This window comes from Silurus meridionalis, chromosome 6, assembly GCF_014805685.1.
Source record: "Silurus meridionalis isolate SWU-2019-XX chromosome 6, ASM1480568v1, whole genome shotgun sequence".
Classification (NCBI taxonomy): domain Eukaryota; kingdom Metazoa; phylum Chordata; class Actinopteri; order Siluriformes; family Siluridae; genus Silurus; species Silurus meridionalis.
The window spans coordinates 13,492,289-13,510,467 of record NC_060889.1 but is presented as its reverse complement, the minus strand read 5'-3'; the positions used below and the strand labels follow the sequence as shown (position 1 = coordinate 13,510,467).

The following is an 18,179-nucleotide window of genomic DNA, read 5'->3' as shown; positions in this document are numbered from 1 at the left end:
CATTTAACCATGTCTTCTTTTGAATTTCATGCAGTTTCAGTTACCTCTCCAATCAACCTTTTCATCATTGTCATCTACCGCCCTCCTGGTCCCCTTGGAGACTTCCTAGAAGAAATGGACACGCTCCTCAGTACTTTCCCCTCTGACAGCACCCCTCTGACAGTTCTTGGTGACTTCAACCTCCCATCCGACAAACTTCAGTCATTTTGCCTCTTGTCTTTTCTGAATACCTTCTCCTTGACTTTTAATACTTTAGACATGGATGAATTTGTAAGGATTTTTGCCAAGGAAAACAGGAGACTAATGCTGTAGATGGATGGATGGATAGACAGAAAAAGTGGGAAATATAACTGATAAACAATACAAATACAGTTTCAGGTTTCTGTTGGTTATAGAGAAAAAAACATTTTTTTTTTTTATAAAAAAAAGTGGCAAAAAAGAAAAGTGGTTATACAGGTGCATCTCAATAAATGACCAGACTAAGACACTATTTAAAGGCTCAGGAAACATTTGCAGGTGTTTGGATTTAATTAACTGCTTAGAGTGTGACACCACAAGTCTCAAATATTGAACTTTTTCACAATAGTCTAATTTTCTGAGATACTGAATTTTGGGTTTTCATTTGCTGTAAGCCTAATAATCATCAAAATGGAAAGAAAAAGACATTTGAAATATATCAGTCTGTGTGTGATCTATATAATATACAAGTTTCAATATTTGTATTGAATTACTAAAATAAATCAACTTTTAAATGATATTCTAATTTATTTAGATGCACCTGTATAATGTTCCGATACTGTCTTTGGTTAAGTAATGAATTTAAAAAAGGTTCTATAAAAGTGGAAAAATTGAAATGTTGAATATAATGTTCTGATTTTGTTCAAAAGTCTGAAAACAGGTTTGATAAGTTGATTTAGGATGTCATTATAATTGAGAGCTAAACTGATCCAATACAAACAAGATTTATATTGAGTTGGAAGTTAAAATACAATTAAGGTTTTAAGTTTTCGAAGATGTTTTCATTATCATTGTTCAGATATATTTTGAATTGGATTTGATTAAAATATTGTGAATATTAGTAAATGGAGAACTGGGTTAGATGTTGGGGCCACTACCACTGATTGCCCACCTATTATTCGTTCCAGCCCACCCTATTATAATTGCCAAGAACCTGCCGTGCTGAAAGTGGTCAGATTTTAGAGATAAATAGTCCGCAAAATATAAAAATAAAAAGAAACATTATAAACTTTTTATTCTTTCTGTGCCGCCCGGTAGCATATAATCCACTGTTCTGTACCGGTTGAACGAGGACTTTTAGACTGAAATGCGGCGCTTTTGCTAGCAAACCTGGACCACTGTGACTAGCATCAGTGTACATGTGACTTTTTCCAGGTTATGCCGTACTCATGGACTTCAGTGTTTCGATCGAGATGAACCCTGAGGTTCGGTGCAAGCCCGAAGGCTTTTGGTGTGCGCTTGATGTTTGGATAAGGAAGCCTCATGTAGTGAATAAGCGGCTGTGTGGAGTGACAGAGACTGAATACAAGTCTGTGAGGTTTGAAGATCTCGAGTTGTGTCTCTGCAGCTTCCCCGGCATCACTGTGCACGATTTAGCGCAAATCTCCCCTCTCCTAAAGGCGCACACAGCGGCCAGTGGCCCCCACCCCGAGCCATCCTGGAGTGTAGGAGGGAGGACAATCATCCCTAAAGCAGGTCTGCAGGGCAACGGACTAAAGCTGTTCAAGGAGATTGTTGTAAAAAGTAAGCTCTAACACGGACACTGTTTTTTTAAATTTTTATTTATTTATTGATTTATTTTACTTTGCATGTTTTTCTTTGTTTTATGTTATGACATTGTAATCTGTAATTCCCCCTCCCCTCAGATCTGATTGGACATACAGTGACATTTCTGCCAGTTGAAGAAACTAGTGAAGGCCACTGCATTCTGAAGGAAAGTAATATCTATCAGATCCAACTACACCAAAAGACTGATGATTGGTGAGTGCCCTCTCAGACTGCATTAATAGGGATTAGAATGAAACACAATACCAGGAATGGAAGAAAAATTCCAAGAGGTCAAGATAGGAGGGAAATTGACCTCCTGATGAGAGAGCCACATTTCCAGTCCAGTACACCTGGTCATAAGAATGTGTTGATTCAGTAATGTGTATTAGTTTTCAGGGCTAATACTGGCCTCAAATGCTGGATTGGCGCAGAAAGATTTAGCTTAGAAGATTTGTAGATCGGTTAATGCCCTGGGTTACAGATTGGAACGTCAGGGTTCAAGCTCCAACTCTGCAAAGCTGCCTTAGGCTAGGTCCTTAACCCTTACTCCTCCAGGGGTGCTGTATCATGGCAGCATCTTTCTAATCAGCTGTGATCTGGGAATAATACATTTCAATTGCATTTGGCAAATAAATGTCCTTGCTCTTTCTTACATCATGTACTTGAACTCAGGACCCCAGTCTTAAAGCACACCATTCTCACACATCATCTTTAAGCATAGAAAAACTTCTTATATGTAAAACAAGTCTTTTTAGACATTAGATTTGAGTGAAAGCTTTTAAAAGCATATTTTTATGGCTATACAATATGTCAAACTTTTCATGTAAAACAAACCCACCCAAAAAAACTGGCAGTACACAGCCAAATAAAAGTTTAGCTTTAATACAAACTTGGTGTAATGAATAATATCAGGAGTATTTATTGATTATGATAATGCTCTTACATGTTAGAAATAAAGTATGTTGGCTCACAGTATATTTAAAACATTTAGTCTGATTTATATAAATAAAAAATAAAAACACCCCAGAACTGTATACCTGTACTACTACTACTTCTTTCGGCTTCTACCATTAGGGGTCGCCACAGCGGATCATTCGTCTCATACCCCCCTCTGTCCTCTACATCTTCCTCTTTCAAACCAACTACCTGCATGTCTTCCCTCACCACATTTATAAACCTCCTCCTTGGTCTTCCTCTTTTCCTCCTTCCTGGTGGCTCCATCCTCAGCATTCTGTATACCTGTACAATCTCAAAAAAAATTATAAAGATTATTTTGTGTTTTTAGCACAATTGTAGCTTCAAGTGCATGAGTTTCCTGGTGGTCTAGTGGTTTGGATGCGGCGCTCTCACCGCTGCGGCCCGGGTTCGATCCCTGGTCAGGGAACCGAGCCTGTGCACTTTTAGTGCCGGTCCCAAGCCCGGATAAATGGGGAGGGTTGCGTTAGGATGGGGTTTTCAGCGTAAAAACTTGTGCCAAATCAAACATGCGGATGATCCGCTGTGGCGACCCCTAATGGGAGAAGCCGAAAGAAAGTTTGTAGCTTCAAGTGCATGAGTGTCTTCCTTACTATCTGTATTGCAAACACCACTGTAACAGAAACAATTCAGTTTTCTATTGTCCAATCCTGTTCTAATATGTCATCAGCATTATTATTAATTAGATTGTTGTCTTTATACTCCTGTCTTGTCTAGGATACTGTCTTTGAATCCTTTTAAACCTGATCAGTGGTATAGTGATGGTGTGGCTTTCCCCAAACTCACCTGGCTGACTTCAGAGCTTCTTCCTAAACTAGCAAAGTGGGCAACAGAGAGCAAAACCACAGAGTTCAAGAGTACTCTGTCTCTCCTTCCTGTCGAGAAGTACAGCATCCTTTACCAGCAGTTGAAAAACAAGTACAAAGCGATTGTCAAGGTATTGCTCATCTGATTAGTATTTGTTTAATAGCTCTACAATATTTGTTAAGCTTAATTCTTTATAACTCGACTTTTGGTTGATGGAAGCAAAGGTAGCAAAGGGCGAAAACACAATAAGATTATCTAGAACTGCAAAAAAGTTTACAGTTTTACAAAAACGCTTGTATATCCAGTTACTACATATGTGTTGTAGGTCTGGCCTGAGGTAACTGATCCAGAGAAATTTGTCTTTGAAGATGTTGCCATTGCTACATATCTTATAGTAAGTTTAACCTAATTTCTTTTCTATTGTGTCGTGCTGGTAATAAAAGTTTGCAACTTTAGCTTATGTAACCTTTTAGTAATGTATTTAATAAAAAAATGTCCAAGTGAAGTGTTGCAAGCAAATTATCTTTCATTTAATGTCATCTTGCAGGTTTTATGGGGTGAGGAGCGAGTTAAAAAAGGAATAACATCGAAACAATCTTTTGTGGATCTCGGTTGTGGAAATGGCCTGCTTGTTCACATATTAAACAATGAAGGGGTATGTCTTTACTGTTATTTCTATGTGTTGTGGTGTTTAATCATTAAACCATGCACCAGACACCCTGAGTTTTAGCTTTGTGACTGGCATTTGTCGCTGAGATTTTCTAATCTACCAAGATTGTTTCAGCACTAAAATCAATGACACGGTAGAAGCCAGGTGAAGAGGATAATGAAAGCTAGCTTTTCTGTCACCTTTTTAATCATATGGCGAATTAAAAATCCATACCCTTCACAGTCCCTCCACATGGATTCACACTCGGATGCCGAAATGTAATTATACATAGTGACCCTGATGTGCATGGGCTGATTAGTCACTGATTTTGCTGGCTAGAGCAGTCACAGACTCTTGTTTTACAGCATCCTGGTAAGGGAATTGACATTCGGAAGAGAAAGATTTGGGACATGTATGGACCCAGTACACACTTGGAGGTAAGAGATGCAAATCTGCACAAATGCTTTATTTATGTGCTTCATACAAAAAGTAAGCATCTTTTTCAATGGATAAATCAACTAGGTACCCTTGTTTGATCGGCTTCAGAACGGTTTAACTGATCTCACACACACACAGTACTGTACAAACGTTTTAGGCTGGTGTAATGAAATGCTGAAAATAATGTTTTCAATATATATATAACAGAAGAAAAATCTAAATCATATAAATATTTGGTGTGACCACCCTTTGGCCTTCAATTCACACTTGGACATAGTCAGGAGATTTTAAGATCAGAGGAAGGTGTATGATTAACCAATTATACCAAGCAGGTGCTAATGATTATCAATTTCATATGTAGGTTAAAACACAGACTTCAAACTGGGTGACAAACATCCAAACTCTGCTACTAAAATGAGGTTGAGAAAGACAGTTTTATGTCATACACCATGACAGTCTGAGTTTTAAAAAGAGTGGTCCGGCAAGGAAACTTAATTCAGCAGATTAAAGACACATCATGATTAATTCCTTTCAACATTGGAAGATGGATTTTCCAGCAGTACCACCAGGAAAGAACTGGGGGAAACCAGTGAGACCCAGGTAAACCCATCTACCATCTTTAGAATCTGGCCAGAAATGTTGTTAATTAAAGAATTGCAGCGACAAAACAATGCTTTCGATGTGGAAACAAGATCTTCCTTTCCACTGATCATCCTTGAGATGTTTCTACAACTTAAATGCAGTCCACCTGTGGAAAATCTAGTTTATTGGACATGATTTGTAAAGGCACACACTTGTCTATGAAAGGCTGTAACATCACGAGAGGTGGAAAAAGTGAAGCGCTGTGAATACTTACCAGATGCACTGTATGGACAAAAACATTGGAACAGAGGTGCAGAAAAATAACAGCAGGTGCTCTGGACTGATACAAATTTGGTTGTAGAAGAAGGCAAGTTGTTTGCAGAATCTTAGGTGTACAGAAAAACAAGGAGTCTGGAAAAAGTGATTGGCCCACACAGAGTCCTGATTTTAATATCATAGAGTCTATCTGGGATTACTTGAAGACACATAAGACCTGCTGTTTTCTTTAAAATCTGTGTACAATAGTATCTAGAGGAACATTGATGCTGCTTTTTAGGCAAAGGGTGTCACACCAAATATAAATTTGATTAGGATTTCTCTTCTGTTCAATTACTTTACATTTTATTAATAAAAAAGAAACAATTACTTTACAGCCTTTTTTCTCACTTGCCTAAAACCGATAGATAGATAGATAGATAGATAGATAGATAGATAGATAGATAGATAGATAGATAGATAGATAGATAGATAGATAGATAGATAGTTAGTTAGTTAGTTACGTCATGTGTTGTTCATATGAGGTGGTATTTAACTAATACTAAATAGCCTGATTAGGTCCTGATCATTTTCATTTATGTCCTGGTACATAAAACCATAGATTTCAAATAGGGTGTACTGTATTTTTCACATGACAGTAAATATGTTTTTCTTTGTCTGCTTTATTCTATGAGAACCATTTTCTTTAATGTAGTCTTCTCATTAGAAAAAAAACAAGATCCAGCTGAATAATTTATAATGTTTCTCCTTTAAAGGAGGCATGCAGGTTATACAGTGCTGTGGCCGATGGGAATTGATGTGCTTTTAGTGTGAGCACCCCTGTACCAGTGGAGTCCCTGCAGTGCTGCACTGCTGAATTTCTCAAATGGTGTGTCCATCAGCATCGAGGCCTGCTGGAAATAAAATGGGACATCCACGAAAGTGGTTTTTCGCTTTAGCTTAGTTAAATGATGCGACATTTACATATTTATAGGCATTGTATGCATGAGCAAGGTTTCTTTTGGGTTTTAAACAATTGATGCACTGTGATTTGTGTCATGTTTTTTAATGAACGTGACCAAGTCTTGATATTTTTACTTTTCCATCTCTATAAGATGATATGTAACAGTAAATAGGTTACATATCAAGTAGATCAGGAGTAGGAGGATTCTGCCTTATCTTCCTCCCCACCCCCCTTATCACTTCCTATTAACCATTTGTAATAAATGTATATCCACACTATTATATACTGGGGAAAAAAGATAAATGATATTTAATAGCACTCATTATGAACACTGCATGAAATTTTTATGTAAAACCATTTTTACAAAAGAATTGCTGAATCCTTTCACCATGTGAAACTAAAACTGTGATCATTCAAGCACATCAGCTTTGCCTTTTTCCATTTCTAGCACGAGACGAGCGACTCAGTGTCATTACACCTTTAGCCACTGATAATGAAATGCACCGGTCACTCTCCTCTATTTCAGGAAACGGCTATCACACCCAGTGCCGCGTTCCTTTTCCCTGAGACTGACTGGCTGATTGGAAACCACTCAGATGAGCTCACGCCATGGATCCCCGTTATAGCAGCCAGGCAAGTCATCAGATGGCAATTTACTATGAATGCTGAAGTGCCACCTGATCTCCACTAAATGACTGTGAAGGGGTATGAACACTTATTGCTGGTCCTTGGCTGTTTGTTTAAAATCAACTGTCATGGATTTCAAAGCTCACTGTCTGAATTTCAGATCCATAGTCAGGTTAAAACAATTGTCATTAAGGGGAACATCTTAAAAATGACCTTAATGTAGATGGGGATATTTATGAGTTAATCTTCTGCAGCTTGCAGGAACAGATAAAAGAGATGTTACTATAAGTGTACGGTCTGGCAAAACCATTTACATGGTTAAACTCAGCACTTTTTGAGAACTTTTTTGACAGATTTTTGCTTCATTCTAGAATAAATGTTTAAAATGATTAAACTTTTCTGCCAATACTAAAAGTTAAGTAAAAACTCAATATAATTGTTTCTTTGATCTTTTATAATGGAAATTTGACTAGAATTTGGCTAGATTCAAGATTTTTCTCTTGAAATCACACTAGGCAAAAGTTTGTGGAAACCTAACCATAAGGTTTGTGTGTGCTTTCTGATCATCTCACCTCCTTTTGTTTTTATAATAACCTTTTCAGGGATCTGATTTGAGAGTGGTTGTATAATGGTTTTTTAGTCAGGTACGGATGTAGGATGAGGTATACCTGATGCAATATACAGTTAATGTTCTGACTCATCCCAAAGGTGTTCAGTAGTCTGGAGGTCAGATCTGTATAGCAGGCCAAAAAAGATCCTGCAATCCAAACCTTGTAAACCATATCTTCATGGTGCTTGCTTTGTGCACAGGGGCATTGCCGTGTTGTAACAGGTTTGTGTCCCCTATTTTAAGTAAAGGGAAAATGAAATGTTACCGCATCCAAAGACATCCTATAAATTGTGTGCCTCAAACTCTTTCCCTATATTCAGCTGAAAAATTAGGTGTAAGCAGCAGTAAGCAGAGGTGTGAAGTAACAAAGTACAAAGTATAATATTATATCGATACTTTAGTTTTAATCTATTCAGTAAAATGTCAGTATCTACCACTGGTGTATTATTTCCTGTCTTTTACACACTACACACTTGACAAAGGCTAGTTTACGAAGCTAACAACAGGCAAGGCAAATGGCAACAAGAAGTATGGGGCTAACGTAGATGAGACAGAGGGAGTCAGCGGTCAACATTCTTGATCAAGTGATCATCTTTTCTCTGCGTTGTGTTCTGTATGGTGGTTGTTCAGCCTGGATACATTTATTAGATAACAAAATCTGAAATTTATATATATATATATATATATATATATATATATATATATATATATATATATATATATATATATATATATATATGGCTGTCAAAAAATAAACCAAAAAGTCTCACATCAACCACCAAAATCTGCCATAATGAACACATCCAGAAATGAACCCCCTAGAATCGTTCTGTGGCACCTTTTCCTCATAATTTTGAAACAAAAAACAACAAAAAAAATTATTTAAGTTTATCATACAGATGAGAGCAATACATCATTTAAATCTGTAAAAGGTCTACTTTTATTTGTATACACTCATAAAACAACAAAACATTGTGCTTTTGTAAAATAAAAAAAAGACAGACAGGGTGCGCTCTCTGTTTCTCTGTCATCTGTCATTAATATGATGTGAGGTTCAGTTACCAGTGTGACACTAAAACAGGTAGTAGTAATGGCTACTTTTTACTTAAGTACATGGCAGAGCCAAAACGTATTTACTTCAACTTGAGTGAAAAAGTAGTCGGTACTTCATCTTTTACCAGAGTCTTTTAAAACATGAATATCTGTACTTCTACTTAAGTAAAGGATGTGCGTACGTTTGCCACCTCTTGCAGTATGACATGTTTCAGGATAAGCCTGTCTCATTAGAAACTGTACATTGTTCATGATTATTTTTTCGCTTTGGGTGGATTAGACACTAGGTGGAGATCTTTAGCTTAGCGCATGAGTCATATCTCAGCTATTGTTATTGTCAGCAGTAAATGAGGACTCAGATTCAAAACATTTCGAACATATTCAGCTTTGTTTTCTTTAACCATGGTATCACTTGCCATACATGTCTCTCTGTTTGGTGGGGTCGTATATTTACCTCTGTACATCTCTAATGGCTTGCAAGGTTTGTTTGGAAATAATATGTATTTTTTTTTTTTAGCATAATGTGTTACACCAAAACAAGCAAACAAACAAAATAAACTCAGATCTCAAGTTCAGCACTTTTAGTTTTGTACTACGATATATTTAAGATGTCATGTTTCCGCATTTTTCTATACACAGATCATCCTATTTTTGCCGATACTTCGTGCTCCCTTGCTGCTTCTTTGACTTCTGTGGGAAGTACCAGCGCCGGCAGTGCAAAAAGTCTCAGTACAGGGAGTATATAGACTTTATCAATGAGGTCAGCATAGCATGTGGCTTCCAAACAGATGAAGATTGTCTAAGGATTCCCTCCACCAAGCGGGTATGAAAAAAGCAATTTCTTCATATATTTTTTTCACCACAAATGATTCTTTTAAGTATTTTTTTAAAATTATTATTATTTATAATGAGTAAGGTAAGATATTGCTTTCTGTCTTTTTGTCTGATCTAGTAGTATAGATGGCTGTTTGAAATAAGAATAAAAAATATTTATTTAAATGTATTCAAGTTTCATTATAAAAAAGCTGAATAGCTGAGGCATGATTGAAGCTGCTGCAACTCCTTGGGTTTTTATACCAATAAAACATTACTGTTCTGTCCATAAAATGGGCTCACCTTGTGTTTATTATTAATATAAAATAATAGTTTTATTAAACAAAGAATTTTTATCGTTTTTTGTTTCTACTTTAGATTTGTTTCTACTTTCTGATATCTATTTTTTTTGTTTCTATTTTATAAACTTACTGCCACCACTACAGCTCATCCATGCGCTCATTCATTCGGGCAATCAGCAGAGAGCAGCACTAGGGCAAAAAACTGGCAAAGCTTAAGTTAATGTTCACATCAAACGTCATGTTGTAAACTTTAGAGACCGGAGGATCAGCAATTTCCGATATACTTCTTTTATTTTTCAGGTTTATTAATGTAAACAGGATGCAATCATTAACACTGGACAAATACTGCATGGTTTTATGCATTAAACTGCTGCAACATGATTGGTTTAATGGATAATTGCATGAATGTGCAGGCTACATTCATAATAAGATTCATGATAATTTGACTTGGATACATTCTGACGATTCAATTCGATGTGCAAATTGATTTGTGAGAAAAAAAAAATCACTATCCATTTTTCATCTCAATATTAAATGCATGGATGTTTTTTGGGTCAGAATTTGAACCAATGTACTTGTTTTTCCATTTCGAATAACAAGCAAGACGAGTAGTGTTTGCTGGAAACCAGATTTAAAAATCTCATAGGGTCATGCCATGTTTTTTGCAGGTCTGCTTAATTGGGATGAGTAGGAGTTATGAGCAAGCTGAGGAAGAGTTAGCAGAAGTGAAAAGAACACACTACATTAGTGGACGGCAGGCCTTCATCAGCAACGTGACAGTTATTACTCAGAAAGAACACAGTGGACCTCATCATGAAGACCGACAGAAAGCCCAAGGATGTGAATGGGGAAATGGCTTCCAGCCGAGGGAAAAGATTGAGACAGTCAGAAACTGTGCTGCTCTTCCTAGAGACTTTGTAGATGGTGTTGTCCTGAAGGTGGCGAAGGCCTTGCTGGGACTCACTGGAAAGAAAATAGAGGAGAAGGAAACTGACAAGATTGGAAAGGAGCATATTAGGTGGAATGCCGGAGGTAAGAAGAGCATGACATTTGCTTTTACTGTTAGGTGTGAGTCATAAGTGCATAGTGAGTGAATGGTAATGACTGCATTTGTTAACGAGCTGTGAAAAAGATGAGGATAGTTGACTGGGGAAGTTGAACTTTGTCTCAACCGCTTGAACATGTATTCATTTAACAATGTAAGGCAGGGAATTATAGCATGAAGTCACAATTGTAAAATTATATGAATCACTAGACTTAAGTGTTATTATCATAAACATATTTGTATTTGAAGGCCTGTATCTGTTCATGATCACAATGTTTCTCACATAAATAGCTTTTTCCACATTTATCACAAGTCATACTGATTTACTACAGTTGGCAATTGAAGTGATCTGGATGACTGAAAACATTCAATCTTAGGTCTCTTAAGAAAGTTACGTTTGTTGGACGATATATTTTCCCAGAAATAATTAAGAGAAATGATATTACTGTTATTTCAATGCCATTTTTCACTACTTTTATATTATAATAGCATAATAATGCAAGCACACCCTTACAAATAGCCACACATTTTTCTTTTTTAAGAATATTCTGATATTCAAATTGGAATGTCAATATTCTAAGCAAAATAAAACATAAATTAAATAAAATCTAAATAATAAAAATAAATTGAATTGCCCAGTCTTGGACATTTTGTCTTACATGGAGAATACAAATGCACTTCATCATCAATCTATTCAATTTCAGTTTGCACAAAGTGCTTAAACTAGAGAACCCTTTTGAACAAACATTTCGGCTGTTTGGGTGTACATCCATCCGCGGAGACAGTAACCTAAGCTCATGATCGAATGGTGACCCTGAAGCTGTGAAATGGCTGTGAAATAGAACCTTACACACTGTGCCACCATGCTTGCTTTCAGCATGCATTCATAATTTTGCTTATTATTTTAATCTGATTTCTTCTGAGATTTTTCATTATTTTTTTTCTCTGAACTCATTTGAATTAAACTATGTTATGGAACATAACATTTTGTAAAAACAACTGCAACACATATTTACATGCAGCTTACAGGCTTTAATTTACCTCTCAGTTTTTCAGGTGTTTATACGCTTTATATATACTGGTGCAGAGCTTTAAACCTGGACTGTGCACACCCACAAGAGACAAAATTCATTACGCAATGTTTTCTGTCTAGTTCAATATGCTGAAATTATGACGTTTGAGATGCTGGTAAACTAAAAAAAAATCTATGTGACGCGCAAAAGCAAAGCACAGGAACAGTTTCTCTTGAACTCTTTAACTTCTCCAGCACTTAAAAACTACACTGATGTGCACACCTGCTGAATTCTTTATTTTCAAAAGATTTATAGTATGAGCTATATAGTATGTTTTGCTATAACATGAGTGAATCACTTATGTATGATAAATGAAGAAAGTGGTTGTTAAGGCAATCACCTACTTTATCAAATCAGTGTTTAACTTGCTGTTTGCAGGGCGTTTCACAGCCACAGAGAGCTGTATGCAGTGATATGCAGCATATATCAGCATGTGAAGACAAATGCACTATATCAAATTATGGAAAGGAAAAAAATGATCGGTTTATCTTGAATTATGTGGTTTTATATTGCTCCCATTAGCCTTCATAAAGAGCTTTACAATGCATTTTGGCTGTCTGGGTTAATTCCTGTGTGCAAAATGTCTAGTGTTAATGACAGTGAAGTACTATCAATTGATAATTATGGCAGGATATCAACAGAAATTGAATTTTGTCCACAGTGATTTACAGTAAAGCTGAATAATAAATTCACACATTATCAGTGCCATGAATCTGGAGGCATTAATGTAGTTAATACAGTTACTTTAGCTTATATTTTGGATATCCTGATATGTAACCTGAAGCCATGGTTAAGCGGCGGATGGAATTATGTGAACATAAACACAAACAGTGAGATTCCTTTCAGTTTCTTGCTCCACTCAGCCATAAATCCCCATTCGTTGCTTGTGCTCTAAAGGGCAGCTCTAAATGGGCTATTGATATTGTATTAGCACTGCAGAAATTATGGTGTCTGGCGTCAGGAATTCTAGGCTATTGTCTCCTAGCTTAAATTTTATACTGTGTACAGCAGTACAGCATACTTAGTACCTTTCCTTATCCTTTTTTCAGCTAGCTTAGACATTACCTGAATCAAGCATGCTGAAACATCAGGACATCATTATAGAAGAGTCGTTCATGTCACTCTACAGTACAGAGACTATGGGGACACTTTCAGATTCCCCAGTAACATTCAGTATGCCACATTAAGGAGCCTCAGGGGTTCCTGCTGTTAATAGATGTGGTTGGCCAGTCTGTGTGGAAGACAATTCTGCAGTACAACAACAGTCTCTTCAATTAATGAGTGGGCCTTGTTACTATGGTAACAAGTCTTCAGCCCAGACTGGAAACCCACCTTGTTTGTAACGTCTACTTAAGGCATTAGGAAACTCCGTCTGCTCCTGGTACTAAATTTAGATATTGGGGTTTGCTTGTCAGTACAAATTATTCCGAAATCAGGTTGCATAAGGCAGCTTTTTTTCCAAAAGATTTTAGTCATTTAAGGACAATCCAAAATGAATAGGACATACTAGGATAATCTTACAATAAACTGCATCTAGAAATTGTGGAACAACTTCAGAATAATGTTCCTCACCATATAATTGTGATGACTTTAAATAGCTCATCATATACAGTGTATAATATCATTAAATGTTTCAGAGAATCCAAAGAAATCTCTGTTCCTTTACATACAATAATAAATATCTTTTAATATCTCATTATATACAGTTCATTATGTCATCAAAAGATTCAGAGAATCTGGAGTAATCTCTGTGCATGAGGGACAAGGGCAAACATCGATATTGGTTGCCCTGTTATGTCCGGGCTCATAGGTGGCAATGCGTTAAAAATAAGGCATGATTCTGTAATAGAAATTGCATTGCATTGGCTCAAAAGCACTTCCAGCAAATCACTGTCTGTGAACACAATTCACTGTGCTATCCACAAATGCAGGTTATCATCTATCATGCAAAGAAGAAGCCATATGTGAAAATGATCACAGTAGAAATATTGAAATTTGAAATTCGTTTTAAAACCACAGATGCCACATTCTTCAGTATAAAGAGGAGAGGGACATTGCAACTCAGTTCAGAAGCCTGCATCTGATGTATCGGGATGCATTAGTGCCTGTGGAACCTGGAAAGGCACCATCAATGCTAAAAAAAAGTATATACAAGTTTTAAAGAGCAACATATTCTTTCATCCATGCATCCACATCTTTTTCTATGGAAGGCTTTGCATATTTTAACAAGACAGTTTTAAACTGCATATTGCATCTCTTACAATAGCATGGCTTCAAATTGAGACAGTGTTCATTGTTAAAAGCGCTATACAAATAAAAATGAATTGAATTGAAATGAAAAGGGTCCGAATGCTGAACTTGTCTATTTGCAATCCAGATGTTTCACTTAGTAAATATGCATAGTGTATATTAATACAAAACAGACAAGGAGTACCCAGGACTTTTGAGCAGGTAAATCCTGTAGCAGACACCTCAATTCCCAGATGTATACAGACTGTTTTTAAAAATGGGAGATGTGTTGGATGTGTTTTGAAAATGGCTAGGTTTGTACTAGTGAAGGCTGGCCATTGATAAATGTAGTAAGTTTAAAAATCTTGGAAAACAACAGCCTTGGTTTAAATTTGAATACAGTCACTTCAGCAAGTTCCCAGACTTTTGGATGGTGTCTGCTACCAGATTTTCCCCTCAGTTTCCCCTCATGGCAATGCAGATTGTGTTTGTGTTTCATGCAGAGCAGTTTGTAATTGGATGTGAAGTGTTTTTGGCTGGAATAACATAATTGCAAATCAAGCCAAGATGCATTGAGAGTAAAAAAGGTAAGGTGTAAAAGGTGTTAAAAAAAAATACAAATACAGTAAATATATATTTTTTACATTTTTCATTGTACTGCTGCACTGTCCCATTCTCGAAATCAGATTGGTCAGAAGGTATTGAATTCCATAACAACTGTGACCATAGTGCCAGCTGTAATTCAAATCATAGTTTTATGTTAATTCACCCATTTGTCATTTTCCAATTGTTATGTTATTGGTAGATAGCATCTTATTTACAGTGACTTGCATGGCAGACACTCACATAATCTTAGATTAATAATAAACAGAGTTAAAAGCATTCTGTTAGAGAAAGAAAAACATTGAAATTGGAGATATGGTGAAAAATGTAAGCAGATGTTTATTTAACAGTTGTGAAAGTATAATGGGTGTCTGCAGTTGAAAATTTAGTTTGGAGGACTTTGAGCTTTCCATTTTTAACAAAACATGACAAGCTGCTGTTTTCTTTTTGACTTTCTTTTTAACTTGAGAGAAAAAGAGTGTTGAGGGAACGACTGTTTATAGTTGTTATTATAGAAGTGATAAGTGCGATTAACATCAAATGGAATTATAAACATATAAAGAAATATGTATTGTTCACTGTAACCATTAGCAAATTGGTGTAGTATAAAATTAATAAACTATTCAGTGGCCGTGCATTTGATACCTGGGCCTTCAATGAGGACTTACCCGACTTAATCCAATCTAGCTTTTCTTCAAAATTCATTTTTAAGTGTGTCTGAATGCAAATCAATTTCTTTTCCTCCGTAGGCATAAAATAGTCTAACTCAGATGTATTAATGTGTGCCGAGGGCTACACACGTGTTTTGCCAGTCGAACTTGGCTGTAACTGTTTCCCTCTGACCAACTGAAAAAATGCTGACGCTATACTGGGCCAACTAGCTAGCCCTGTGAGGCGAATATCAAATCTGATTGGTTGAAGACCCATTGATAATATTCTCAATGGTAAAAGGGCCATCATAACAGGTCTTGGATGCCCTGGGCAAATTAGATTGACATTGCAGCACATAGAGGCTGAAATCTGGACAAAAAAATCTAACATTCACATACTGGAAGCAGTGCTGCCAAGAGAAACGCTACAAAATAAAGAGAATTAATTGATCAGATTTCATGGAACAAATTTTAGAATTTAGGATTTAAATGTAGGTCAGTGCTTCTAATAGTGTTTAGGCCAGCAGAGAAGGCTTTGCTGGCCCTGACCGCCCACCACTGAAACCATTACACCTTTTTTTTCCCCAAACAGAACTTCATTTGTTAATCCAAATTTTTTGTTCCCTACTTTTGTGTCAAATGTATTCAATTCCTGTCTGAACTCATGCTTTCTATCCATCCTTCAGGCTCTCTCTCTGTCCGTGAGGTAGCTGAGCTCCTGAGCCAGTCCACATTGCAGACACTGAAGAAAGAGTGCGGAGGACTACAGACTCTGCTGAAAAACAACCATCAAGTGTTCCGAGGTATTTGGCAGTTTTCCCAAATACACATTTAGCTTCTATGTTGTGAGGTTTTGACTGATTTTGACAGCCATTTCTTTGAATTTTTAAAAGTAGGAAAAAAAAAAAAAAGATTGTGCTGTGTACAAGTACAGAGCAGACTAATACAGAACATCCAGCTCATCCTTATCAAAGTCCAGTCCATCTTGAAGACGATAAATTGGAATTCGGCAGCCAAATTAGAGCATAAGAAAAGAAAAACGGCAGGCAAATTCGATTTACTAAGAAATTGAATATTGAATAAAAGGTTGCACTTACAGGAATATTCTGCAAAGAGAATTCTGCTGGTCTCTAACTACTTCTAGTTCAAGTTTTCATGGTTGACTTCTAGTTTATTGTGATGTGCATAAAAGAGTGCTTTAACAATCTGTGTACAATGAAGTTCTTGTGTGACAGTTGTAACACCCATAGTGCAGATATGAAAAATAAACTGTTAATCTAAACAAGTGAAAAAGTAATAAACATTGTCAACTTTGTACGCAGCTCAAAAACGTGGCAAACTGAGTAATATTGTACATGTAGTACATACACAGTCAAAGTCTAGTGTAAATGCCAATAATATAGTAAGCTACAGTCCAAAAATATAAAAGCAAAATAACATTTTATTTTAAAAAAAATTATCTTAAAAATGTAAAATTATATATTTTTTTAAATTGGAACAGAAATAAAACGTGTAAAGAATGGGTTTTTATAGTAGTCAAAATCAATTGCCTTTTTTAGAATGACCTATCAATTTGAAAGGTCGTGCAATGTTGTGGAATGGAATGTCTGTAATGATTTTTGCTTTGCACAGAGAAAGCAATGCACAGTTTCTGTATAAATAAGATAGAACTTCATGTATGCGCATGTCTTTATGTAGCGTAATGGTCACACTACAGTTGCCTAAATGCATGCACCATACACACATCATTTTAATGCAAACTGATGGTTTTGACCTTTATTATGAGTCATAGTTGTAGTGTGTGTGATGATTAATAGGTCGCATGACCTTAACGTGTTTGCCGTGCTGGGAATTATGTCGTTTCTTTGACAATTGCACTTTTAACATCGCCTGTATTGAACATTTTTTGCCATTTGAAACCCAGCTTACACTTGGTGAACTATAGAAAAGAGCAAAAGCTTCCTCTAGTCTCTTGTGTAGATATTGATTACAAAACACATAAAGGACATAATGGAATCTTTACATGTAGTGTTTTCTATATTACTTTGTTTTTCATCTGGCCATTTTATTAAAAAAAAAAAATACCACGTGTTATTTTAAGATGCATGCAATGACATGACAGTTTAAGGTGCGACTATGACCCTGAGATACTTTCGCAAAATGGCATGAACCCCCACCTCCCCATGGAAAAATTGTCAGTTTCCAAATAACTATTACTGGAGCTTTTTTACATTTATTTATTTTTTTAATTAATTTTTTTTTTCTTCAAATCAGGGCTAAGTTGAGTATTTTTGTTCTGGAATGTAGCACTGGGTCAAAATGAGCTCACACTGTTTTTTATGTTCTCTCTTCTTCACAGTGGTAGGTGGACAGGTTCACATTCGTGACTGGCGCACTCGTAGCACCCAGACTGACCCGAAGCGCAAATCCCAAATCTCAGCAGCTTTAAAAACAAGACTCTGCTGGTTCCACACTCACCACCCTGATGGATGCCCGCTGTCCAACAAAGACTGCGTTTTTGCCCATGGGGCTGATGACCTCTGCCCTTCCACACGCCCCCTGAAAAAGCACAGGACCTACACAGAATCATGATCAATGTGAACTTTTTTATGTTTATATGTAAATTTGAAGATCTATTAAGACTCGCATTGTGATTTAGCTTGCTTTTTTTTTTTTTTAACCCTTTCAACTGAGGATTAAACTAGAATTCAGAGCTAAA

At 36.4% G+C, this 18,179-nt stretch overlaps 1 protein-coding gene across 1 annotated transcript; it reads left to right on the top strand.

Moving 5' to 3' along the window:
- Positions 1-1,311: 1,311 nt before the first annotated feature.
- trmt44 (tRNA methyltransferase 44 homolog) lies at positions 1,312-18,179 on the top strand. Its single transcript, XM_046852520.1, has 11 exons — positions 1,312-1,761; positions 1,884-1,998; positions 3,478-3,697; positions 3,893-3,961; positions 4,115-4,222; positions 4,582-4,653; positions 6,982-7,088; positions 9,385-9,568; positions 10,529-10,892; positions 16,147-16,263; positions 17,820-18,179. The coding sequence occupies exons 1-11, from the start codon at positions 1,407-1,409 to the stop codon at positions 18,050-18,052; spliced, it is 1,944 nt and encodes a 647-aa protein (XP_046708476.1). The 5' UTR covers positions 1,312-1,406; the 3' UTR covers positions 18,053-18,179.

Bases quoted from the DNA above. Each gene is read 5' to 3' on its own strand.
- trmt44 (XM_046852520.1), top strand. From the start codon at position 1,407: ATGGACTTCAGTGTTTCGATCGAGATGAACCCTGAGGTTCGGTGCAAG. The intron at 7,089-9,384 runs GCAAGTCATCAG...TTCTATACACAG, and splicing joins ATCCCCGTTATAGCAGCCAG to ATCATCCTATTTTTGCCGAT. The intron at 16,264-17,819 runs GTATTTGGCAGT...TCTTCTTCACAG, and splicing joins CAACCATCAAGTGTTCCGAG to TGGTAGGTGGACAGGTTCAC.